This window comes from Meriones unguiculatus, chromosome 10 (assembly GCF_030254825.1).
Source record: "Meriones unguiculatus strain TT.TT164.6M chromosome 10, Bangor_MerUng_6.1, whole genome shotgun sequence".
In the NCBI taxonomy this organism is placed as follows: domain Eukaryota; kingdom Metazoa; phylum Chordata; class Mammalia; order Rodentia; family Muridae; genus Meriones; species Meriones unguiculatus.
Genome location: NC_083358.1, coordinates 18,108,388 through 18,135,582, shown reverse-complemented (window position 1 = coordinate 18,135,582; position 27,195 = coordinate 18,108,388). Strand labels below are relative to the sequence as shown.

Here is a 27,195-nt window from a genome sequence, read left to right as displayed (position 1 = left end):
TCCGGTCCTCCATAACCACCGCCACCACCACCATCATCATCATCATCATCATTTGGTGTTTCAAGACAGGGTTTTTCTAGGTAGCCCTAGCTCTCAAGGAACTTACTCTGTAGACCAGGAACTTAAGATGTCCACCTGCCTCTGCCTCCCATGGGCTTAAAGGCATACACCATCCCTGCCTGGCTTAATCCAATCAATCATTAATATTAGAATCGCTAATCCAGAGCTTTTAAAGAAACAGACTTACCAGCCAGAGTATAATATTAATACTATTTTGTGATGTACCAAATTCACTTAGATCAATTTATTTTTTCTCCTTTGAAGCAAAAGCAATAGCTGAATATTGTTCTCCGCTCTGTTAGATATATTATCTTGCATAAAGACCAATGTGTGTGTATGTGAGAGAGAGTGTATATTTTGTGGTAGAATATATATAAAATAATTTACCATTTGGATCATTTAAAGATGTATAATAATGACATTAGCACATTTACATAAGTAACCAATACCATTTTTTGTCCAGAGCTTTTTTTGTCTTCCTGAACTTTTCTGTTCCCTACCCTATTTTTTTTAATTAAAAAATTATTTTAAAAAATTTTATTTATATGCATGGTTGTTTTTACTGCAAGTTTGTCTGTGTATCTGGTGCCTGTGGAGTCCAGAAGAGGGTGTCAAATTCCTCGAACTTGATTTGCAGATGCTTGTGAGCTACCATGGGGTGGTGGGAGTTGAACCCAAGTCCTCTAGAAGAGCAGCAGCCAGTGCTGTTAACACTGTGCTATTAACTGCCTGCTCACCCCCGTTTTTTGTTTTGTTTTGTTTTGTTTTTTAAGAAAAGGTTTTATTTTGGAAATTTAGTTCTTAAAACCACCAATTTGTTTTGTGTATGGGTTTCTCCTCACTACTTCTCCAAAGATACAGAAAATAAACAGCAGAATGTGAAGGAGACACAGCTCAGTGGTAGTGTGCTCAGCATTCACTAGGCCTTGGGTTCCTTCACTTCGGCAAAAGAAGAGGAAACCTGTTCTCTCTTCCCTTCTAACCTCTACAATCACACAATCACTCAGTAGTTTACCTCCAACAGCAGACCTGGGGTGTGTGTTCAGTAGTTACCAGGTGGTATTTTCAAATTCAATTCACTTTAAGTACTCCCTTCTTGGAGATGGTGTCAGATCTCACAGGATGAAGGCTTATTTTCTCGGGGACTATCTCCTACCTCAGATGCGAGTTATATGCCTGGTATTTTTAACCGGAAAGCCCTAATTCTAGGTTCTACATTCCTCTGAGCTTTGATTAATTTGCTAGAACGGTTTACAGAATTAAGGGGACAGTTACTTGTACTTTTTATGACAAAGGATATTCAGAAGATGAGTTCTAGATTGGTGACACACAGGGGCAAAGCATATGGGAATGGATAAGAAACATTGTCCTCACATGTACCGTGTGTTTAGCTACTCCAAAGCCCTGTGCTTTGGGTTTTATGGAGGCCTCATTATGTGGGTGTGCTTGATTGAATCATTGGTCATTGGTGATGGCTATAACCTTCAGCACTTTTCCTTTCCCAGGATCTTGGGAATGGGCTGAAAGCTCCAACCCTCCAGTAACATGGTTGCTTTCTCTGACAAGCTAGCCCCATCCTGAGGCTCTGCAGGGAGTCATCAGAAGTTACATCATAGCAACTAAATATGGGAATGGGATGGCTCAGTGGTTAAGAACACTTGCTGTTTTTCCAGAGTTCAGTTCCTAGCACCCATGATAGGCAGTTCACTGTAACTTTACCTCCAGGGTTCTCTTCTGGCTTCTGAGGGGTAACACACACACACACACACACACGAACATAAACACACACATTTTAAAAGGAAACCTTTTGAAAAAATAAAAACTAAATGAGATTTAGGAGCTTTATGTCAAGAAATGGGGACAGTGACGGTATATTTCATAATTTATCTTTTTTTAATTAAATTTTTATTTTTTATATTAATTATAGTTTATTCACTTTGTATCCCAGTTGTAGCCCCCTCCCTCCTCCGCTCCCAACCCCACTCTTCCTCTCTCATGTCCTCCTATGTCACTGTCCAAGTCCACGAATAGGAAAGGTCTTCCTTCCCTTCTATCTACCCTAGCTAGCATATCCGGTCTCATCCGAACTGGTTGCATTCTTCATTAATTTATTTATTTGTTCACTTTACATCCCACTCACAACCCCATTCTCTCCTCTTCTCCCAGTGCTACCCTCCCACCCACTTTCCCTATAACACCCCGCCCCAAAACAACCTACCCTAGCACATGAAGTTACATCAGGATTGAATATGTCCTCTTTCACTGAGGAAAGACAAGGCAGCCCTGCTAGGAAAACGGGATCCAGAGGGAGGCAATAGAGTCCAAGTCAGAGACAGCCCTTGCTCTAATTGTTAGGGGACCCACTTGAGGAAAAGCAGCCCATCAGTTTCATATGTGTAGAGGGGCTAGGCTAGTTCAGGCATGTTCTTTTGTTGATGGTTCAGTCTCTATGAGGCTCCATGGTCCCAGGTGAGCTGGCTATGTAGTGGTGTCCTATGTAGTAGTCTTCTTGTGGTGTCCTACCCCTCCACTATTTTATTATCTTATATGAATGTACCATATAGTACTTATCCTTCTGCTTGTGTCTTTATTGAGCAGAGTGTCGGCTCACTTGTGTCAGGTGTCAGATGCCTTCTTGTAATGCCTGAATAAGACTTCATTGTACATGCAGTAATATATCAGCAGCTTTGTTACTGATGGAGGTCTAGGATGCCTCGTCACTTGTCCCTTGTTGATACTGCTCCTGGAGGCTTTGTGTATTATTTTTGTACAGCTGCATTTGTCAGATAAATTTGTAGAATTAAACTGCTAGGGGGCTGGAGAGATGGCTCAGGAGTTAAGAGCACTGGCTGCTCTTCCACAGGTCCCTAGTTCAATTCCCAGCAACCACATCATGGTGCCTCACAACCATCTGTAATGAGATCTGGTGCCCTCTTCTGGCATACAAGGACATATGCAGACAGAATAATTATAAATAATAAATAAATAATTTTTTAAAAAGAATTAAGCTACTGAAGTGGAGTAGTTTCAAGATCTCAGTTGACTTTACTGTCATTCTGAAATTGGGCAGCATTCCATAAATAGAATAATTTTTCATTATGTCTTTCAGTAATTTTAAGAAACACTGCTGAAATGGAATGGGATTTTAAAAAAGAGTATTGTGTGTGTGTGCATGTGTATATATATGTGTTCACTGTTGTGTACACATGGTGGTCAGAGGACAACTTGAGGGAATGGGTTCTGTCCTTCTGTCTTATGGGACCTAACAGTTGGTTATCTATAAATTGTTCTACCCAGCTTCTACCCAGAGGCCAGAAATTGATTCTTTAAAGTAAAAAAACAGTATGAGGATATCTTTTTTATAGATTTATAAAAACAAACTTATGCTATTTCTTTTTAGGTTCTAGCCATAAATATTCTCGGTCGATTCTTATTGAACAATGACAAAAATATTAGGTAAGTCAACTGAAAACATTTCTACATCTATTACATTATAAAATTTAGCATATTACAGAGTGACTTTGTTCAGGATTATATATGTATTATGTATTTTGTGATCTAGACTTTGCAGTTGGAACTTTTACTTTAGTCTTAAAATTGCTGTTTTGTGAGGAATTTGAGGGTTTCCTTTATGGCTTAATTTTTACTTTATAAGTAAAGAGCAAATATCTTATAAAGGACCAAATGGTAATCATTTTAGGCTTTCTAAACTACAGTGTCTTTTTAGCAACTACTCAATTCCATGGCTTTGGATCTAAAACTCAAATTAATTTTTTTGGGAAGTGGTGGCACTTTTGAGACAGGGTTTCTGTATGCAGTCCTGCCTGTCCTAAGCTCAGTGTGTAGACCAGACTGGCATCAAATTCAGAAATCCACCTGCCTGTGTCTCCCAAGTGCTGGGATTAAAGGTGTGCTCCATCATGCCCAGCTTTAAACTCAAATTCTTATGTTCTTATTGCTTCTATCGAAGCATTTTTGGTATTGTTATTAAAAAAGAGCATAAGACATTTAAATTATAAAATTAAACTAATTTCCTCTTGTACTTTGTGGGTAAAGCAGTATGAAAAAGTATGTAATTACTGTTGTTTTTTTAAACAAATTTTTTTTTTTGTAAGATTTAGAACTGAGTCAGTTACATTTGGAAGTTTAAGTGGATATTGTGAAAGCAAGGCTAGTTCCAAGTCTCTCCAGCTTGTCACTACTATAGATTTTGCTTCTATTTCTTCAAAGACATTACTTTGTATTCACTAGTTCTGTGTCTACCTTGGAATAGTTTAAGATGTATGCAGTTCCTTATCTGTTTGATATCTTTGTAGAGGGAAAACTTTTGTTTTACATTTGAACTTGGTTATTGTGAAACTCTGTTCCCTGTAGATATGTTGCTCTGACATCTCTGTTGAAGACTGTGCAGACAGATCATAATGCTGTACAGAGGCACAGAAGCACAATCGTGGACTGTCTAAAGGATCTGGATGTCTCAATAAAAAGGTAAGAAAGAGGCTCTTTATCCAGTGCAGTTAAGTGAAACAGAGTTTTGATAAGTCTGTGTTCTTCACCAGTTTGATAATTTGTTGTAGTTTTGAGAGCTAGGCATCTGGGTATTTAGTCAAATCGTGTTCAGAAATGATCTATCTCTCTCTTTAAATAAATAAAGGATTGGCAAAAGTAGTTTATGTCAGTTAGAGAAACCCGTGGGAAATACTGAGGCATGCACTGAGAGTGTTCTCAGTTCTTAGGTCAAATAATTGGCACAAATATGTTGGGCCAGGCTTTACATAGTAGAGATGCTGTGTATGTGTGCTGGAGGATGAAATAAGGAGTGATCCATCGGCTAAGTGTCCTACCACTGTGCTGAAACTCAAATTGCTGACAGTGCACTTTTCACAGTACTTCACTTCCAGGATTGAGGAGGCAAGTGTGTTCCTTAGAATAGTACTTCTAGAAATGACTACTAGGCAGTTGACACTCTCAACAGACATAAATCTCTTTATTGTGTTGATTCTTTTCCCAGAAGTGTAGAATTTATACTTAGCTTTAATGAACTCTTGGTGTGTATCCAAACTCAAAACAAAGGAGATTTAAAGTGATCTTTGTAGTTATTCAGTAAACAAACATTTATTTACACAGAACAAATGCTAAGTGCTTGGACAGTTTTCAGGTAAGATCTAGACTTAGTTATATCAGCTTGTAATAGCCCTGTCTCAGTTGGTTATCACAGTGAGCCAGTGAGAAGCAAGTACGTTCTGTCTGGTTAATAGACTTGTTAAGATATAGTCACCAAGGATCAGGTGACCTAATCCCAAACTCTTAAAAGGGCCAATTCTGGAAATATAAGTCAAATTTTCTCACTTTTTTTTTTTTGTTGTTGTTATGTTCCTGTAGCTTAGGGCGTTTGATAGAAGATGCGGCAGTAGGAGCTGAGACTCAGATTTGTGTTTTTTTCCCTATCCTTTCAGTACATTGGTTGCCTTCTATATAAAATGCAGGTAGAGGACTACCTACTTTAGAGGTTTACAAGGCTAAACTGAATTCATAAATAAAAACTACCTTAACATGATAAGGGAATGATTATATATTTGAGGGTTGAATCACTATTTCTGTATATTAATTAATGTGGAATCATGTACTTAAACTTATTCTTAGTTTCAAATGGTGGCATTATAGTATTTTTCCCCCCAGACAAGGCCTCAAATTTTTCTGTGTAGCTGAGGTTGTCTTGAACTCCGGAGTAGCTTATAGCTCCTAAGTGCTGGGATTACAAGCATGTGTCATCATTCTGATGATGAACAATATTTAAATTTTTTACCAAATATGAAAAGATTTATATGGAACTTTTATGGTTAATTTGTTGGTAAGTTTGTTTTTACTACAATTTATTTCAATGTTCTGTTTGCGTGTGCATCTGCCAGAAGAGGGCACCAGATCTCATAGATGTTGGTGAGCCACCATATGGTTGCCAGGAATTGAACCCAGGACCTCTGGAACGGCATCCAGTTCTCTTATATCCTGAGCTGTTTCTCCAGCCCTAGGTTTTTTTTTTTTTTTTTTTAAATAATATAATTACATCATTTACTCCCTCCCTTCAGCTTTTCCCATGAACCTCCCCACTTGCTCTTATTTAAATTTGTGGCACCTTTTTCTTTAATTATTGTCAAATATATATGTGTACACACATACTATGTATATTTGTGTGTGTGTATACATATGTATATACACACTTACACATGTGCATATGTATATACACATACATATAGTCCTAAATATACACATATAGCTTACTCAGTCTATATAATGTTATTTGTTATGTATATGCTCTCATTCAAATTTACGGCATCTTTCTCTTTAATTATTGTTAGATGTGTGTCTGTACACACGCATTTCTTACTATGTAAATGTAACCTGTCAGACTGTAAAATGTTACTTGTATGTATGTTTTCAGGTGTGACCATTTGGTATTGGATAACCAATTGGTTTAATCTTCCTTAGGGAAAACTATTTTTTCCTGCTCTCAGAATTCCTTAGTCCTTTGTTTAGGGTTGAGGCCTTCTTTCTTTCTTTCTTCTACATCAGCATTTCTGTTGGTGTCCTATTTGTGTTTTGAGGACTGATCTCTTCATATAGCACTGGCTGATAGGTCAACTAATGTTGACCATGTTGGCTTAAAACTTGTGATGACCCTCCTGCCTCTGGCTCTCAACTGCTAGAATTATAGTCATGAGCCACGGTGCCTGGCTTCTATAGTTTTCCATTAATTTTTTTTTATTAATTTAAAAAGTATCTTGTCCTTTCTCTTTCTCTTTCTCTTTCTCTCTTTCTCTCTCTTTCTCTCTCTCTCTCTCTCTCTCTCTCTACCTCTCTCTCTCCCCCTCCTCTTCTCTTCTCTTTCTCTTTCTCTTTCTCTTTCTTTTTTTTCTGAGACAAGTTTTCTCTGTGTAGCCTTGGCTGTCCTGGACTTGCTTTGTAAACCAGGCTGGCCTCAAACACATTGCCTGCCTCTGCCTCTGCCTCTGCCTCTCTGCCTCTCTGCCTCTCTGCCTCTCTGCCTCTCTGCTTCTGCCTCTGCAAGTGTTGGGATTACAGGTGTGGGCCACTACGCCTGCCTTAAAAAGATTCTTTTGTGTAGGGTCTCATTGCATTGCCCTAACTTTCTGGAGTGCTCTAGGTAGACCAGTCTGGCCTTCAACTCACAGTGATCCACTGCTTCTAACTCCAGAGTTTTGGAATGATAGGCATGCACCACCATGCCTCACAATTTGTATTAATTTTAAATAGTAGGCACATTCATGTGTTTTGTATACAGTCACTGTGCATGTGAGTACAGGTGCCCTCAGAAGCTGGAGGCATTGGATTTCCCTGGTGTTGGAGCCAGAGATGTGTGCTGCCTAAGGACTTGAGTTCTTAATGGCTAAACCAGAGATATGTCTCTAGTCCCGTAACCAGTATATTTTAAGATTTATTTTTATTACTCTGAAGTATGTAGTGCCCCCTTCCCCACCTTTTTTTTTTTTTTTTAAGACAGGGTCTAATGTAGCTCAGGTTGGTCTTGAAGTCACTATGTAGCTAAAAATGATCTTGAATTTCTTAGCATCCTGCCTCTACCTTCTTAGTGCTGGGAACAAGTGATTCAACCAGTTTCTGCAGTGCAGAGGCAGGGAACCCAGGGCTTTGAACTTGGAGGCAGGCGCTCTTAACAACTAGGCCACATCTCCACTTCTATGATACCGTTTGATGCAAACAAAGTTATATTATATTTAGACAGAAGTGGAATACAAGCAGAATATTATAAACAGGTCATATTTTTAAGGAAATGCAAAGAGGCATTATCATTGGGTAATAACTTTTTGCCTTTTTTGAGAACCCTAATTCTTAGAAATTTAGCTTTCTAGACTAGACTAATGAACTATAGTTATTAGACTATTTCTAAGTTTTTATTGGTATTATTATTTATTCATTCATTCATCTGCTAATTTATAATTTTATTTATGGGGCAGTGTCTCGTGTAGTTCAGGCTGACCTTTTTCCAGCTGTGTAGCTGAGGGTGCTGTCAATCTCCTGATGCTCCTGTTTCTACCTCCCAAGAGCACATACATACAAGTCAGCTTGTAGGCATGTGCCACCACAACCAGGTCCTCTCAGGGATTTCTGGAGAAGTATTGGGTTAGCACTCACAGTACCACAGCTGTTAAATGAATACATTTTCATGCTTATCTAGCTTGTAAATAATGAAATCAGAAGACTTTGCACAGATGCTTATGCCATTGTTTTTTGGTGTGTAGGGAACATACCTGAATATTTGTTACATTTCCACCATAAATATGTTGTCATTTTTGTTGTTTTTTTTTCCCCTCTGCAAGACGAGCAATGGAATTGAGTTTTGCCCTGGTAAATGGGAATAATATCCGAGGCATGATGAAGGAATTACTTTATTTTCTGGATTCATGTGAGCCAGAATTTAAAGCCGATTGTGCATCTGGAATCTTTCTTGCTGCAGAAAAGTAAGATACAATTTTTATTTTCATTGGTAGAAGGTGTTTGGAATTTCCTAAAAGTATCTTTAAAACATTGGGTGAAGAGATGCTGTAGACATATTTAAGGCATGTAACATTTATTTCTAGCTCTCAATTACAAGCGATTGTAGCTGTTGTTGAAAATGTTACAACCAAATACTACTCCACTTTTGAGAACTTAACTTCTGTATCCATAATTAACCTTGTATCTATTATGAAGAGGCAGAAAAGCATATGAATTAAAGCTATGTGTAAAACCTGAAGTACAAAGTGCTTTTCAGTTGTGGTAGTGTAGCTATTTTATTTTTTTAATCTCATTCCACTCTGATTTGTTTCTAGAGAACCCCTATTTCCCCATTTATGCTGTGTATATGCACGTAGTATGTGTTTGCATGTGTGTTGGCACATGCATATGGAGGTCCAAGGCTGATGCCCTCAGTTGCTCTTCCAACTTATTCATTGATGGACCCAGCGGTCTCTAATGTGGCTAAGTCTTTCATGCCAGCTTGCTCTGGATATCTCTTTCCCCCGCTCCCCTGTACTTAAAGTGAGTTCTGGAGTTCTAACTCTGCTTCTCAGATTTCTAAAGTAACTGCTGTAACCACTGAGCTGTCTCCCCAGTCCTCCTTATTGACCTTTTTTCCTGATGGCATGATTTGTCTTAGTCCCATCTTTTCAGCTTAGCTACTCCTATTGTAATATTATGGGAAATGTGAGTATGATTATATTTAATTGTTCATTGAAATGATGGTTTCTGCTAGGTTTCATGGTGAAACAGCTCCAAATAGAATCACTTAACTAGAAAACCTAGAAAAGATTGTAGAACAGAGTTTTTAAAAGTCACAGAATATAGTGCAGTTATTAATTTCAGTGTTTTCAATTTATTTTCTCAGGTATGCTCCTTCCAAACGGTGGCATATCGATACAATTATGCGCGTCCTGACAACGGTAAGTAGCTTTGAAAGCCGGACTACATGCTGATGTACAGAGAAATGAAGCAGATAAAGCTATTCTCAGGGAGGTTTGGGTTCAATTGGAGGCGATTGGAAATTGTGTAACTATACTGGTTTGCTAAAATACTGACCAAAACCAACTTGGGAGGAAAACGTTGGAGCTTAAAAGCTATAGTCCATCATAGAGAGAAGCTGAGGCTGGAACCTAGAGGCACGGATTGAAGCAGAACATGCTGCTTACTGGCTTTTCTCCCAGTGGCTTGCTCAGAAGATAGACTGTATGTCACGATGTTACTAGAAATGGATACCATAAAGGAAAATATTCCCACATAATGACTGCATTTAGAATTAGAAAGTCATAAAGTGAAAGAGAAAACTAACAGATCTGGGAACTAAGTAGGGAAAACGTTGTAACATGACAGCAAATTAATAATCTTCAGTATGTAAATAAAATGGGAAAAAATCCAATGAACAGTCATTGACATCTGAATAGATAGTTTACAAAAAGAGAAGAAAATGTAAAGAAAGAATAAGAAAAAGAAAAGCAAAGTATCGTTGTTAATCCATGGTGGTTTATCTTTTTTAGACTGGTCCCCTCATGTAACTCAGGCTGGAGTTGAACCTCCTGAGTGCAATGATCATAGGGTATACTGCCATACCTGTCCTGATCCTTTTTTTGCTTGTAAGCCTTAGCCTTTAATAACTCAGCCATCCCTCCAGCCACATTTTCTGTTCTTCAGATAAGACCTCGCTGTGTTGGCCAGGCTAACATTACAGCTATTTGGGAGGCCGGGTGTGGCCAACCCACTTAGCTTCTGTTATATTTTCTAAGCCAATCCTGGTGACTGACCGGAGTTCAATCCCTGGAGTGTTGGAAGAAAAAGATTAACAAAAATCGTCCTCTGACCTCCACACGCATACCACAGCATACAAGCCCATACACATAAAATACATAAAAATGTAAGTAATATTTAAAACAATAGAGAAACAGTCCACACTCTTTGCTTGATAGCCTAACAAAATGGTGATATCGTTTCAGAGTGCAGTATGGAAGCATACAACAAAAATCTTATGTTGTACCTTTTGCTTCATTGATAGAAAGTTTTAGGCTTTAACTTAGAAGAATAAAAAAGACAAAAGTGCACAAAAATATGCATGCGAAAATGTTCGTTTTGCCCGTGGTTGTGGTACACACCTTTAATTTTAGCACTTGGGAGGTAGAGGCTGGTGGATCTCTGAGTTCAAGGCCAGCCCAGTCTACAAAATGAGTTCCAGGACAACCTTGTCTACACAAAGAAACCATTGTTTTGGGGAAAAAAAATTGCGCCTGCTTGCTTGCTTATTTATTTATTATTTGTTTGTTTACTTATTTGTTTATTTTTTGAGACAGGGTTTCTCTGTGTAGCCTTGGCTGTCCTGGACTCACTCTGTAAACCAGGCTGGCCTTGAACTCAGATCCATCTGCCTCTGCCTCCTGAGTTCTGGGATTAAAGATGTGCATTACCATTGTCCATTTCATTCTTGTTTTTAACAGAGGCAAACTGGAAGCAATTTTCAGTTCATAAATGAGAATTGGTCCAGTAAATTATCATGATTCAGAAGCATTTGTTGGAGACTAATGACTATAATTTTAGTATTTACGAGGCTTTCCCTTAAAGACCCTTTCCCTTAAAAGGACCACCATGAATTCAAAGTTAGCTTGGGCTAACTTTAAGGCTGCCTTAGGCTACCCTGTCATTGAACAAACAGAACAGCAATGGAAAGATCTTTTGTTTGTTTGTTTTGGTAGCAAATTTTCTGGGATGTGCTAGTTTTTATTTTGCTAATAAGTTAATTTTATAGAAGACTAAAAGGTAATAAATGTTACTGATAATGGGGAATAAGTATATTCTAACAAAAGTCATGATGGGTTAGAACACTCATTCTTACTTTGGGTGAGACTCTAAAGAAGGGAAAATTAGAGCTCTTGGAGAAGAATCTTTTGAAATACTTGTCACTTTCCTAGCTCACATATCTTCTTTAGTCCTGTGAGAAGGTAAAGTTAGAATCAGTCTCTCACAGGTACCGACAGGCATGCTACTGGGACGTTGCAGACAGGGTATTTGATATTAAGGTATTGGTGCTACACGTGCTCTGTTCTCTACCCCTTCCCTGTCTCCTGTCTAGAGACAGGCTGCTCTCAGGCTCTTGCTATGAATCTCTCCTATCAAAAGGCTTAAGAACAGGTCCCTACTTCTGCCATAGGGTTGTCATTCTTTTCAGAAACCCCTTCATGCTGTCTGTTTCTGGTGCTAGGGCCTGAACCTCAGCACTCCTACTATGCTGTTGCCCCTCTGTCCCACTTAGAGAAATGATTTTTATTCTTGAAAATTTATTGAGTTTTTTTTTTTTAATGGCAAAAATAATGACTTTTTTGGTTCAGTATGACTTTGAAAGGGTATAATTTTTTTGTTGGGTACATAGTTTGTGGTGATACTTTCTCTTTTTGAAAGTACTCTACAAAGAACTGTGTAAAAATCTAAGCCATACCACAGATTACCATCTTTTGAGCTTCCCACTTTTCTTTTTTCTTTTTGTTTTTTAAAGATTTATTTATTTATGTAATTTGTACATATTTGCTTTATTTGCATGTATGCTTGAATGACAGAAGAAAACATCAGATTCTATTATAGACGGCTATGAGATACCATGTGGTTGCTGGGGATTGAACTCAGCTCCTCTGGACCTCAGTGCTTTTAATAACTACTGAGCCATTTCTTGAGCTCTCTGCTTTTCTTTTTGAACATTTTTCTTTGTGTTGAGTGAGAATTCTGGTTACTTGTGATCCCTATATTTTTCTAAAATGTACAGGGTTAGGCCTGGCCTGTGTCTTACAAGTCAGTTCCGAGGTTGTGTTCTGTGGTAGAGTGTAACCAGGGATGGCTGATGTTAGCTGGGATTCCCATTCCATTTCCCATGTGGTTAGTTAGAGCAGTCTAACTGCCTGAGACTTACCTTCCTCACAGGCTAAATGGCTTTGCTTTGTCATAGCTGCAGATACTATATCGGATTTTATCATTTGGGAGAATAGTAAAACTATCAAGTTAATGAAAAAGATAAAACAAAACAAAAAAACCCTAAAAACTGCTGCTTCAAGCCTCTAATCCTAGCTACTTGGGAGGCTGAAAGTTCAAGACCGGCCTGGGTAGTGAGACTGTGTCTCAAAAAGTCAGGGCTGCAGAGATGGCTCATCTAGTAAAACACTTGCTGAAAAAGTTGTGGACCTGAGTGTGATTCCCAGCCCATATAAAGAGAAGGTTGGGTGTAGTGGAGCATTCTTGTAGTTGCAGCGTTGGGGAGGCAAAGGTAGACACATTCTTGGAGCTTGCTGACCAGCCAGCTTGGCTGAATTAGCAACTCCTGGATCAGTGATAGATACTATCTCAAAAAGATAAGGTGGCGAGGGACTTGGGTGGACACGTGATGTCAAACCTCTGGCTTCAGTATATGTGCATATATACACATGTATAGACACACAAGTAAGTAAGGAAAGGGTGGATGTGGATTGCTGCTGGAGAGAAGACTCAGTTGTTAGTTGCACTTGGATAGGACCCAGATTTGGTTCTTGGCACCCACTGACTCAAAACCATCTGTTACTCCTCCAGTACCAGGGGATCCAGTGCCTTCTTTTGATCTCGTGGGCACCAAGCACAGGTGGACATACTTGCAAGCAAAATACTTTTACAGTTAAAAGGTGGGGATGGAGGTACTGAAGAGGTTTAGTGATAGAGTGCTTGTGTAAAATATACAAGACTGTTCAATCCTAGATGGCATTCTAAAATCAGAGGATCAGTTCGTGAATAATTAAATGCAAAATCCTTCCATCTCTAGAACTATATTATTGATTGTATAATATTAGTTAAGTACTAGTTTTTAAATGACAATGTGATACTTAAATAAGCTTATTACTGAAAAATGCATATGCTGTGCTGGGGTATACTTTAGTGTTAATGTTTGGGTAGCTTTAGCGAGAACCCTATATTTGCTCTTAACACTCAAAACAAAATAACAAAACAGAACAAAATTGATTTGACATTTTGTGCTCAGGTGCCCTTCCTTGGTTTCTTGAAAGTGAGTGTTGTACCTTGCTCATGTTTTTTTTTTTTTTTTTAAACGAGAAGGTTCTATTATTAAAATGGTTTATTTTTATTTTATGTACATTGTTGTTTGACTGTGTGTATGTCAATGTAAGGGTGTTGGATCCTTTAGAACAGGAGTTACACAGTTGTGAGCTCCCGTTTGGGTGTTGGGAATTGATCCTAGGTCTTCTGGAAGTGCTATTAACTGCTGGGCCATCTCTTTAGCCCCTGATCATGGGGTTTTAATTGTGTTGGGGAGTTGTGGAAAACACAAATGATGACTAAGTTCCCAGAGAATGGATTTTAAAAATTTTTGAAATTTAAGGGTTTTACCTAAATAGATTAAAAAAAAAAAAAAAGTTATCCTTGGAAATGTGAAACTTTGAATTTTTATTTTGATGGGCAATTTTTTTGGTTAGAATTAAAAGGCCTAAAATATTTTAGCCAGATTTTGAAACTGAGCTGTTCATGGACTTGGCAGTTAGAAACACTCTTATCTTTGTTTTTTGTTTTCTTTTGTTTTGGCGTGTGTGTGTGTGTGTGTGTGTGTGTGTGTGTCAGTATCTTTTCCAAAAGAAATTATAAAACCGTTTACCTGTACTTGCCAACACTGCTTGTATGCTCTTGGGTAATTGTTTTTATTTCCTTTTAGGCAGGAAGTTATGTTCGTGATGATGCTGTCCCCAACTTGATTCAGTTGATAACTAATAGTGTAGAGATGCATGCTTATACTGTCCAGCGCTTATACAAAGCAATTCTTGGTGATTATTCTCAAGTAAGTACTTGATTCTCTCTTATTTCTTGGGAAAAATACTTTTTTTTTCCCTCATGTCACTAACATTGAGGCATGCTTTGAACTTTACAATTACATGATGTATAATTTAAATTAAATACTTTTTGAGGCTGTACAGTAGGTCAGTTTCTTGACTCTGTAAGTAGGAGGACCTGAGTTTTATACCTTGTACCTTTGTTTGTTTTTAGGTCTCACTGTGTATCTCTGGCTAGCCTGGATCTCACTGTGTAGAACAGGCTGTGCTCAAATTTATAGGGACCTGCCTGCCTCTGCCTTCTGGGTACTGGGAAAATAAAGGGTGTTTGTCATCATTCCCTGCCTCTGTACTACCTTTTTTTTTTTTTAAAGACATGTGTGGCATAGGCTTGTATAATCCTAGTTCTGGTGAGAAGGAGACAGGAGAATCCGTGGGGCTTCCTGGACAGCTGGTCTATCCTGCTTGATGAAATCCGGACCAATGTGAAGTCCTATCTCAAAAACAAACAAATAAAAACTGTGGCTGAGCTGGCAGACATTGCTAAGTGGTTAAAGCCCTGTCTGTATATGCAGACATCTTGAAAATCATGGCCGGGCTCACCAGACCCAACACGAAAGACATAAAAGTGGTATAGATGAACCAACAGAAGAGACATAGAAGTGCTATGCCTGTTTACCTGTGATTCCAGTGCTCAGAAGGTCCCAAGACCCCAGAACAGGTTGAAACAAGCCTGGTAACCATATTTGTGAGTATAGTGATCAGAAGAGTGACCCTGCCTCAATGAAAATGGTAGAGAAGAAGTTAAGATGTCAACCTCAGGCCTCTACCCACACACATGCACATACGCACATATACCCACACATATGTGTTCATATGCCTACACGCATTAGAAAAAAGTGGACAGCTTCTAGGAGCAACAGGTTGTTTTCTGGCCTCCACGTGCACTTTCACACATGTTTGTGGCACATGTGCTTAAACCAGTATATATACAAACACACTCACATATATGTATACCTGTATATGAATAAAGACATGCAAATACACAGACATGCACAACAAAGCATTTTGGGGAGACTGAAGGCCTTGACTTTGTTTTGGCAGCAACCCTTGGTACAAGTGGCTGCGTGGTGTATAGGTGAATATGGCGATCTTCTTGTGTCTGGCCAATGTGAAGAGGAAGAGCCTATTCAGGTATCTCTTGCTGCTTTTGGCTAAGGAGGCAACTTGATTGTGTTTTTGATAATGGAGTAATGTTTAATGGGGAGTTGGAATTGATTCCTTGGAAGCCTATTACAGAAGTAGTATCAGGACTGTGTTTAGATATGTGTCACTTAGAAGATGCAATATCTTGGATTATTGTGTAAAATTTTTAAAAAAGATTTATTTATTTATTATTTATACATTATTCTGCCTGCATGTGTGCCTGCACACCAGAAGAGGGCACAGGATTATATTTATAGATGGTTGTGAGCCACAGTGTGGTTGCTGGGAATTGAACTCAGGACCTTTGGAAGAACAGACAGTGCTCTTAACCTCTGAGCCATCTCTCCAGCCCCCTATTGTGTGAATTTAAATCCATTTTAGTGGGATGGGGGATGTAGTTGAGTTATAGAGTTTAGTCCTGGGTTCAGTCTCCACTACCCTATACAAAACCAAGACCACCAGTGTCTTACTCTTCTCCATAGCAAGTGGAGCTCTGTTCTCCCTTTCTCTTTGGGCACCTAGTTATGAGGCTTGTGCTCATGTTTGGATTTGCTCATTGAAGGGTTGGCTTTTGAGAAGGTTTTGACAACTGCCTTGAACTCTTGTTCTTTCTTCTGCCAGTTAAATATAACCTGTTCTTAATTGCCAATGGTCATGTAAAACCTGCTTTGATCAGTGCTATAATTTAGCACAGGCTGCATGAGAGGTAGCACCCTCCAACTCACCTGACTTCCATGCTTCACAGCTCCCATTGGCTGCATGTTGTTCCTTCTTTTTCCTCCCCAGGTGACTGAAGATGAAGTGCTGGATATTTTAGAAAGTGTCCTGATCTCTAATATGTCCACCTCTGTAACGAGAGGTTACGCTCTCACTGCCATTATGAAGCTCTCTACTCGATTCACCTGTACTGTAAAGTGAGTATTAAGGGGAGGCAGAGTGAAAGGGTTGTTCTGTAATGGTGTCTATGTCCATGCCTATAGAGGCCCACGGTTGATTTGGGTATCACCAACTGTCGTTCTTCACCTTAGTTTCTGAGATACGGTCTCTTACTCAACTGGAAGCTTGCTTATTGACAAGTTTGCCAGAAAGCTTCAAGAATCTGTCCCTCAGTGTCCACCGCTATAGCTCCAGGACTACAGGTGTTACAGGATTACTGGCACACCTGGCTTTCTGAAAAATATGGGTGCTAGAAAGCCAATCTGAGGTCCTGATGCTTGCATGGGAATCATTTTACCCACTGAGCCATCTTCCTAGCCCCTTATTCTGTAGCTCATATTAGTAGAATATTTATTTGCCTAACGTATGCAAGACCTAAGGTTGATTGCAAGCACTGAAAAAACAGGGCCTGGATCAGGTGTTTATGTTCATCCTTGACTTATATAACTAATTTCAGGCCAAGTTAGCTTGCATGAGACTCTGTCTAAGAAATTTAAAAGCTTATATTGGAAAACTTCAAGAATAGACAAAAACAGGACTAGAGAGATGGCTTAGCAGTTAAGAGCACTTAACACCTATACACCACGCAGCCACTTGTACCAAGGGTTGCTGCCAAAACAAAGTCAAGGCCTTCAGTCTCCCCAAAATGCTTTGTTGTGCATGTCTGTGTATTTGCACGTATTTGCAGAGGACCCAGTTCAATTCCCAGGATCCACATGGTGGTTAACAGCCATCTCCAACACCCTCTTCTAGGCTTTTTAGGTACTGCACATACATGGTGAACAGGTATACATAGAGACAACGTACTCAGACACATAAAATAAAAAAAAAAAGGAATAGAGAAAACTAGAGACAATAGTAAAAAGAGTTTTCATTTACTTAGTACCACACACTCAAAATGATCAGTTCATAGTTAATCATTTTATGTGTGTACTTTGTTCTCTCATTGCCTCACCCCTACTGTGGATTATTTTGCAGCTAAAATTATAGTTTTACAACAGTTTCTAACATTTGTGGTTTATTGGGTTTTGTTGTTGCTGTTGTTTTTCTTGCCCTGTAGACTGGACTGGCCTCAAACTCAGATCTGCTTGCCTCTGCCTCCAAAGTGCTGGGATTAAAAGCGTGTACTATGATGTCTGCCTTAATTTATTATATTCTGAAATATTGGTGTTGGAATAAAAATCATATAAAATAAAAATGTGTGTGTGTGTGAGAGAGAGAGAGAGAGAGACAGAGAAAGAGAGAGATTAAATCTTTAAGCTTATTATTTAACTATTTCAAACAAAAGTTGATTCAGTTTTCCAGACAAGGTTAGTTTTCCTGGACTTTTTACTTCATTTTCAGTGGAAGGCTTCAAGAGAAGTATAAATTGTGTAGTGTTGAAATTGCTGGATGGATTGTGGTGGACATTCTGATGGTAAAACCTTATTTTTAAAGTTACTAAGGAAGAGAATTGGTTTTTGTGGCAAAATGATAAGCACATTTGTTTGCAGCCGTGCCCCCCTTCCCCCCCTGTGCTGGGCATTGAACTTAGGGCCTCACACATGCTGTGCTGTACCACAAAACTGTTCCCAAACCTCCAGCAAGTTTAAGGACGTGGAATAAATACTTAGAAATCTATCATTACAATTAGAATAAGATAAGGGAATGGTATTTTGTTCTTGAAACACTATGTGAACTAAAGAAACATAGATAACCCAAAATTAAACCAAAAAACTCTGTTTTTAATATTTTTACTGCTTCATTATAAATTTTGTGTTTTAAATGTTTGATTTTATCCCACAGCCGAATTAAGAAAGTGGTTTCCATCTATGGAAGCAGCATCGATGTCGAGCTCCAGCAGAGGGCAGTAGAGTACAATGCACTTTTTAAGAAATATGACCACATGAGGTAAGCAAAGTCAATCTGGCGCTTTCTCAGACAACTAGGAATAGCGCTTCCTCAAGACCTAGCTATACCACTGCTAGGCATATACCCAAAATTTGCTCAAGTACACAATAAGGACATTGGCTCAACCATGTTTGTAGCAGCTTTATTTGTAATAGCCAGAACCTGGAAACAACCCAGATGTCCATCAACGGAGGAATGGGTACAGAAATTGTGGTATTTTTACACAATGGAATACTACTCAGCAATCAAAAAAGAGGAAATCATGAAATTTGCAGGCAAATGGTGGGATCTAGAAAAGATCATTCTGAGTGAGCTATCCCAGAAGGAGAAAGACAAACACGGAATATACTTGCTTATATAGACCTAAAAGATACGATAAACATAATGAAATCTATACACCTAAAAAAGATAATCAAGAAAGCGGACACGGGGTATGATGATCAATCCTCATTTAGAAAGACAAATGGGATATGCATTGAACGTATGACAGGAGTCTACCGCAGAAAGCATCGGAAAGACTCTTCCTAGCAGTGTTCCAAAGTAGATACTAAGACTCATAACCAAACCTTCGGCAGAGTGCAGGGAATCATATGAAAGAAGGGGAGTTTGATGTGGAAAGGATAGGAGCTCCACAAGGACCAAACATATCTGGGCACAGGGTCTTTTCTGAGATGGACACTCAACCAAAGACCATGAGATGATAAAACCTAGAACCTCTGCTCAGATGTGACCTGTGATACCTCAGTAATCAATTGGTTTCCCATAGTAAGGGGAACAAGGACTATTTCTAACAGGAACTCAGTGACTGGCTCTTTGACCTCCCCACCTCCCAAGGGAGGAGCAGTACTGTTAGGCCACAGAGGAGGACTTTGCAGCCAGTCCTGAAAATACCTGACAAAAGGGAGTCATATGAAAGGGGAGGAGGTCCTCCCCTATCAGTGGACTTGGAAAGGGGCAGGGAGGAGATGAGGGAGGGAGGGTGGGATTGGGGAGGGAATGAGGGATACAGCTGGGATACAGAATTAACAAAATGTAACTAATGAGAAAAAAAAAAGAAACCAAGCAGTGCATGTTCCTCTAGCACCTGAGGGACTTATCCACATCGTCGGTGAAGGAGGCTCTTGCTTGTGCAGCATTCACTTGAGTTTATAACCCTCTTTAGTTCGCATTGCTTGGCTGCTTTTGTTTTGTCCATTTTCTCTTCTGTATAACCTCTAAAGAAATAAATGTATTGAGCCAGATGTGGTGGGGCACGCCTTCAATCCCAGCACTTGGGAGGCAGAGGCAGGTGTATCTTAGTTCAAGGCTAGCCTAGTCTACAGAGTGAGTTCCAGGCGAGCCATAATTACATGGTGAGACCCTGTCTCTAAATAAATAAATAAAAATTATTGTGTTTTTTTATTCTACCTCCTCCTACCTCATCTATAAAGTTTGCATCATTTTCCATTTTATTTGGCTAAAAAAGCAGTTATATAAATTTTTTAAGAGAAATAATTTTATTCAAATCCCAGTACTTCAAACATTTTGGTGCTTTGTTTTTTTTCTTCTTTCTGTTACATAATATCGAATTCATGATTGAAGGCTGCTAATACCTGTTGATCCTAGTCTCAACTATTAAGTAGTATGTTTGGGGATTTAGATGGACATTTTGTTTATTCAAGGTTTCTTGCCTGTTCTTAATCCAGTTGAGAATTTAGGTCATATATGTATTCTTATAATTCATCTTCCATTTTATTTAGTGTGTGTGTTGGGTGGGGAGGGGAACTGCTTCTCCCTATAGAGCTTCAACATTGATCTCAGTAGTAATTGATCATGGGGGGAGTCTAGGTTAACTGCCTAGAATGTAACAACTTCAGATTCTTCTAGGTCTGCCCTACTTGAAAGAATGCCTGTCATGGAAAAAGTGACCACAAATGGCCCATCTGAGATTGTGCAGACAAATGGAGAGACAGAACCAGCTCCACTAGAGACTAAACCACCACCCTCTGGGCCACAGCCCACCAGCCAGGTAGCCTTTACTTGCTTGTCTGGGACTCCTGGTGATACTTTAGTTTCTGTAGCTTACTTCTTACGTGATATCCTTTAGTGGTTTTTGATTACTTGTTATTTGCCATCCTTAATGTAAATATTGAAAAAAAGTTTGTATTAAATATATTTTAGACTTATGAATAACTTATGAATAAATGAAGGTGTTATTGTTATTATTGTTGTTATTATTTAGGCCAATGATTTACTGGATTTGTTGGGAGGAAACGACATAACACCTGTTATTCCAACTGCACCTACGAGCAAGCCAGCATCTGCTGGTGGAGAACTTCTTGACTTGCTGGGAGACATCACCCTAACAGGTAAGGTCAGACTGGAGCTTAGATAGCAATAGACATCATGGGGGAAGTGATCCTGGATGCATTTTCCAGAGGAAGTCAGCTAGAAGAGTCTGAGAAGCAAGGCTAGATTCTGTAACATCTGAGGTGTAAGCTGCCATGTAATGCTCTGAAGACAATCCAGAGGGATTTCTGAAAGACAAATTTAATTTTGGAAGGATGAGTTGTTCATAGTATTTTAAGATAGGAAGAACTTCTGTTTTTATACTCGTAAAGAATGTATCTCCAGCCACTTCTGTTTTTAGTTGGTGCCTCAAAGCAGTCTCCAGGTGTCTTTCTGTTCATGGTTAGCTTTCACCAGCTGTGGACATTCCCGGTATGTTAGCTTACTACATATCATTCTCCCTTCCTTCTTTTATTAAAGCAACATAAGGAGAAAGGCACCCACAATTAGCATAGTCTTTCTTGTCTTTATTCATATGCAATAGCCATTTGTAAGTGGTGTGTCTCAAGTATCATTGAGGTGAAATTGTGTAAAATGCTGCTGAAAAGTTGGTGTCTTTAAAAGTACAAAGGAAGTGGCAGCCTGTATGCCCTGAGTAGACAACAGCCAGAGGTTCAGAGTATGGAACAGCTCTTCTTCCTCCCACCATCTAAATGACTTCCCTAAACATAGCAGGCTCCCAGGGCTCTCCTATATATCTTGTTTCGTTTCACTTGTTTGTGTGTGCGTATGCTCGAGGGGGGGAGAGGGAGGGAGAGACAGGGAGACTCACTGTTGAGCCTTGACTTCCTAATTTTCCAGGAACTTGTATGGTAAGGCCAGGGTGGCCTCAAAGTCACAGAGCCATGCTTGCTTCTGCCTCCTAAGTGCTGGGATTAAAGGTGTGCACCAGCCTTGTGCACAATTTAAATCTTAACACTATAAAAATGCAGCTTGTTTATTCCCTTAGAGTCATTTACAAATAGTCTGTTTCAGGGTTGGAGATGCAGTTAGTGGGTAGAATGACTGTCTAGAATTCATGAAGCTTTGGGTTTTATCCCTAGCACTGAATAAGCGAGTTGTGGAAGTGCATGCCTACTATCCCAGCATTCAGGAGGTAGACAGAAGAATCAGAAATTCAGGATTATTCTTGGTTATATAGCGAGTTTGAGGCAGCCTGCATCTGTGGGGAGGGAGGGGCCAGGGAGTAGAGCAAAAGACACCTTCAGACCCTCAGATGTCAGAACTATACCGGTAACTGAAAAGCACCATTAGTTCAAGGTCTTTAACTTTTAACTTAATTTAAAAGTTTTACTTTTATTTCTTTTTTGGGTATTTACTATGTATCCCAAGCTAAGCTTGAGCTAGACTCTTCCTGCTTTGGCTTTTTGAGTGATAGGATTGCCGTCTAGTATTTTATTAAAACAACAACAACACAGTATTAGCCGAGTATTGTAGTTCATATCTGTACTCCCAATATTTAGATCATAGTTCAAGACCATCCTGGGCTACATGGCAAGACTTTATATTAACAAAACAAAGCCAACCAATCAAGCAGCTACAGCCTTATATGATGGGATTGAGTCACCTTTAAAACTCCCTTTTTAGAAAAAAGAAAAACAAAGGATACCTTGTTGTTCAGGTTCTTTTCTTTAAATTGCTTGTTCATAATATGTCATACCACTTTTTATTCAGATCATCTTTTTTTTGTTTGTTTTTTGAGACAGGTTTTCTCTCTGTAGCCCTCGCCGTCCTGGACTCACATTGTAGTACAGCCTGGCCTCTGCCTCCCTGAGTTCTGGGATTAAAGGTGTGTGCCACCACTCCCAGGAGAGTGAGGTCATCTTTTCTGTTGAGATATTTGTAATTTTGATACTTACCTGTTTGTTGTTGTATAGTAGACTTTTCCCCTGGCATATAAGTCTGTTAATGGTAAGTTCTGATGAACAGAAGTTAAAGTATTTGAACTTTTGGTTCTTCCTGTTTGGCCTGTGCTTTTTGTATGTTGTTTAGGAATTCCTTCTTTAACTGAGTTCGTATTAACTACAGTATTTCCCTGAGATTGGCTTTCTGTTGAAATTTGTTTAAGGTGCTCCAGCTGCTGCTCCTACCCCTGCCTCAGTGCCACAGATCTCCCAGCCCCCCTTCTTGTTGGATGGGCTTTCCTCACAGACTCTCTTCAATGACATCGCTCCAGGTACAGTGACCAGCCTCACTTGAGCACTGCGTGGGGGTTATTGAGCAAAGGGGGAGTAGTTTTGCTATTGTTAGCTGACTCCAGTATGACTGCTCTTCCTGTATTTCCCAAGGCATCCCCTCCATCACAGCATACAGTAAGAATGGCTTGAAGATAGAATTCACCTTTGAACGGTCAAACACCAATCCCAGCGTAACAGTGATAACGATACAGGCCTCTAACAGCACAGAGCTAGACATGACGGACTTTGTTTTCCAGGCTGCAGTACCAAAGGTATCACAGTGTCTTCTCTGCCTTTTCTTTTGATTAAAAATTAGCTAACTTTGTTTCTTGCAGTTGGTGAAGAATATATTTAATGTTTAGAGATTAAAATTTCGATTTAACTTATGTCAGCAGTGTTATAAAACATTGTGGTTGATTGAAGCATGTCATTTTAGTCAATACTTTTATTTTGTTGTACTCTTTAATTTTTTAAATATATTTGGGTCAGTCTCTGTAAATGTATACTCTTTGTCTCTGTGTGTTGTCTATCTGTCCATCGAGGTCAGAAAAGGGTATTTGATCCTCTGGAACTAGAATCATAGCTCCATGTGTATGTGTGTGTGTCTGTGTCTATTTGTATGTGTGGGGGCATAGCATTTGAAAGGAACAGATAGGAGGATTGCCATAAATTCAGTGCCAGCTTTGTTTAAGTAGTGAATTTTAGGCTAACCAGTGCTACGTACATAATAAGACCTCCTTTCTTCCTCTCTCTCTCTCTCTCTCTCTCCCCCCCCCCTCTCTCTCCCCCTTTTCTTTCTTTCTTTTCTTTTTAAGTAAACCAAAGGGCTGGAGGATGGCTCAGTGGTTAAGAGCATTGTCTGCTCTTCCAAGTATCCTGAGTTCAATTCCTAGCAACCACACGGTGGCTTACAACAGTAATGAGATCTGGTGCCCTCTTCTGGCCTGCAGGCACACATGTAGGCAGAATAGTGTATACATGATAAGTAAATAAATCTTTTTTTTAAAAGGAAACCAAAAACTAGGATTAGAGAGAACTGAATTTTACAGTGTGTTAAGGTAATTCTTGAGTATTGACCTAGGTTTAGTAATATAGTACTAAATATCTGAAAACACAAAATTTAACATAGAATTAAATGTTAATTAAGATAAGAGACTATTTGGTAGCTAGTCACTAGATTAGAGTTTTAAAAAATTTAAAAACTATAGATATTTTAAACTTTTAAAGTTACTTTTACCGATGTTGTATGTGTCTGTACATGCATTCATATGTGAGAGTGGGTAAACGTGTCATCATGTGTGTAGAGGTTGGGAGAAAACGTTCTACCATGTGGGTTCTGGGGATTGAACTGTAGTCATCGGGATTGGTGGCAAGCTATTTCCCCAGCCTCAGAACATTTCGTGTCTTGATACCTGAGTGAGAGATGCATTTCTTCCTCATCAACCTCCAGTTACTATTGATACACGACTGTTTTGTTAATTAAGGTGTTTAAAAATAATTAATTAATGAGTAATTTTAGGAATATTTACATTTGTTTTTGAATGCTGAAAAAAGTTTAATGATGTTTAGAATGAGCAGAGTACAAAAATTTTCTCTGAAAGACAGTGATTCAGGCTGTAGACAATACATACATAAGGGAATGAACATGCCTCTGTTCCCATGTTAAAAACAGCTACTGGCTGTTGTCTGCCAATTTTCTGTGGCATGGGGAAGAGGTAACCAACCTGGGGCCTTTACATACTAGGCAAGTGCTTTGCTACTGATCTACATCTCCAGCTTTAAGGCATTAAGCTCAAATTGCACTTTAATTTCAGAGACATGAAAACTGCATAGTTTTAGACTGCTTAGACTAAGCCAATCTTTACTAACTTAGCTAAAGCTGATCGTGGACTGATTTAACCTTTTTTGACATATGTAGCATACAGTATACATTTGGAAACTGAAAATGCTTTATTGTTGTTACTGCTATTTTTTAAATCTTTACTCATAATTTTTATAGCCAGTATATGGGGTTTATGTGTTTTTAAAGTTCTGTGATATAGTTATGTCATTAATAAATCCTAGAGCTGTTCTGTTTTGATCTTAGTACTAGTTGTTTTATATGAATTGGTTAATTTCTGTTTCTATTTCTTTATTTGCAAAGAGAGTGGTAATAATGGTAGTTTCTTCTTAGTGTCACTTTGAAGAATGAATGAATTTCTCATGTTGAATCCAACTGGAAGCACTTTTCTTGTGTTCAGTGGTCAGGAAATGTCAGCTGTTACAACTTAGGGTTTTAAAGTAATTACATTATATTGGCTTGGCAGCATCACCTTTGAGTGGCCTTGATTTGGGTTTTAAACTGGTGTTGCATTTTGTTTATGTATCTTGAGCATCAAAATGCCATATTTCATAGATTGTACTAAAATGTCTCTGAAATTGAAGTGCAATTTGAACTCGTTATCTTAAAGCTGAGGATGTAGCTCTGGTGAAGCATTTGCCTAATATGTGCAAGGTTCCAAGATTGATTACTGCCTCCCCATGCCATAAAAAAGTAAGCTTGCTAGCTTGTCATAGTTTAATGGGCAGCTTCTTTCTTTCTTGGTGCTATATAAAATAACTATTTGGATCATAGTTGATAGTATCTTAAATGTAATGAAATTTATTAGTAATTCCACTTTTGCCTTATATAATTCTTTTTGGCAGTAGAATTATAAGTGAGACCCAAGATAATAAGCCTATGCTTTGAGTTTGACTTTTTCCTTTTCTAATATTTGAACTTATGAAAAAGCTCCCCTGTCTCTCAGGAAAGGGTTTTTAGAGTATGGCTTACCTATCTTGCTTAAAGCACTTTCTTGTTTCATCTCTGTAAACAGAGAAAACCCTATTCACACTGAACGAATTAATGATATTTGGCTTATCTTGGTCTTTTGCTGTTTGGGCTGGTTCTGCATGTACTTTTTTTTAGGGCCTTGTGTCCTGGTGGAGCAATGCTGAATGTTCCACTTATATTTTAATGGCTGCCTTTTCAAGCCTTTTCTTTACTTCTCTTGTAGGGCAGGTATGGCATACCTTGGCATGTTCCATATTCTTCAGGCTTTAGAAAACAAAAGTCCAAGTCCCTGAGGCCTAGCCATCTGATGACACTATAGTTAGCGACTAGTATGTTGGTGTATTATACTTGGAAAGCATTTCTTTCAGGTCCTTTTTTGCTTTTTTGAGGCCACAGGCATCCAGCCTTTACTTGCATAGTTGATCAGTTACTACTAAGCAGAGTTTTCAGAACAAGAATTGGTTACCTTTTGAAAAGTGATAGTCTAGAACTCTCTTCTGCTAGAAATTTGAAAGTGGCATCTCTTAAGTTTTCACCACCAGAGACCTAACAAATTCATTGAGTGACTTTCTGCCTCTGTACTATGGGTGGGAGTCTGAAAAACAAGCACTGGGCAAAATTTGGAGAAACCCATGACATGACCTATCTGCTGGGTGTTTAGCTTCGTACTTGCTGACTCCTTTGACCTAAGACTGTTGCTTTTTCTGAAGAGTGCCCTTTGTCCCTCTGTAGACATTCCAGCTGCAGCTTCTGTCTCCCAGCAGCAGCGTTGTCCCAGCATTCAATACAGGGACCATCACACAAGTCATCAAAGTTTTGAACCCACAGAAGGTGAGTAGCACATTTGAACAGATCTCTTTATAAGGTTTAACTCTACAATAAACCTTTGCTTTTGTTTCTCTGTTCTATTTGATTGTTATTTTCTGACTCATAGTTAGAGAAGAGATCTAGGAAAATGCCTGGTCTAACTTCCTTGTTCTTTTGTAGAGATAAACCAAGCCCAGGGACATCAAATGGATTAGTGACATTAAAATGCAACTAAAAATTCTCTATTGTGAGGATTAAAGGTATAGTTTTGAGGATTTAACAAAAGTTTAAATCAGAGGTAAAAATCATTTGTTGAATCAAAATCCATTTTTTTTCTGCTATAATTACTAAGTGTGGTTTGAAAACTGGAAGCATTTTAAGTGAAGCAGTTAAATTAAAGATAGCATTAGAAAGCAATTTAGCAATAGTTTCACTGTATCTTTTAAAGAAATTTTACATAATAATTAACTGTCTAATTTTCAGAGAGTTTTTGAAAAGTTTCTTTTTTTTCCCCTTGAAAACTCTGGTCATTACTTTGCCTTTTCTGTTTTGATCATGTCATTAGTACAAATAAGCACATATTATTTTCATCAGCTGATACATGGAACAAAATGTCTTACTGTATTAATATTTG

At 38.7% G+C, this 27,195-nt stretch overlaps 1 protein-coding gene and 1 non-coding gene across 4 annotated transcripts in view; both read left to right on the top strand.

Moving 5' to 3' along the window:
- Nucleotides 1-27,195, top strand: part of Ap1g1 (adaptor related protein complex 1 subunit gamma 1) — an 86,396-nt gene that overhangs the window by 54,484 nt on the left and 4,717 nt on the right. For all 3 annotated transcript variants that reach the window (XM_060392003.1, XM_060392004.1, XM_060392002.1), the window contains 13 exons: nucleotides 3,461-3,516; nucleotides 4,435-4,548; nucleotides 8,415-8,555; nucleotides 9,461-9,515; nucleotides 14,291-14,413; nucleotides 15,510-15,599; nucleotides 16,398-16,525; nucleotides 18,333-18,437; nucleotides 20,304-20,445; nucleotides 20,659-20,785; nucleotides 22,834-22,941; nucleotides 23,054-23,214; nucleotides 26,487-26,585. In XM_060392003.1, coding sequence (XP_060247986.1) covers nucleotides 3,461-3,516; nucleotides 4,435-4,548; nucleotides 8,415-8,555; nucleotides 9,461-9,515; nucleotides 14,291-14,413; nucleotides 15,510-15,599; nucleotides 16,398-16,525; nucleotides 18,333-18,437; nucleotides 20,304-20,445; nucleotides 20,659-20,785; nucleotides 22,834-22,941; nucleotides 23,054-23,214; nucleotides 26,487-26,585 — 1,449 coding nt within the window. The remainder of the gene's footprint in view (nucleotides 1-3,460; nucleotides 3,517-4,434; nucleotides 4,549-8,414; nucleotides 8,556-9,460; nucleotides 9,516-14,290; nucleotides 14,414-15,509; nucleotides 15,600-16,397; nucleotides 16,526-18,332; nucleotides 18,438-20,303; nucleotides 20,446-20,658; nucleotides 20,786-22,833; nucleotides 22,942-23,053; nucleotides 23,215-26,486; nucleotides 26,586-27,195) is intronic.
- Nucleotides 4,855-4,939, top strand: LOC132646201 (small nucleolar RNA SNORD71). The gene has a single exon (XR_009584319.1). It is a non-coding gene; the product is annotated as a small nucleolar RNA SNORD71 (small nucleolar RNA).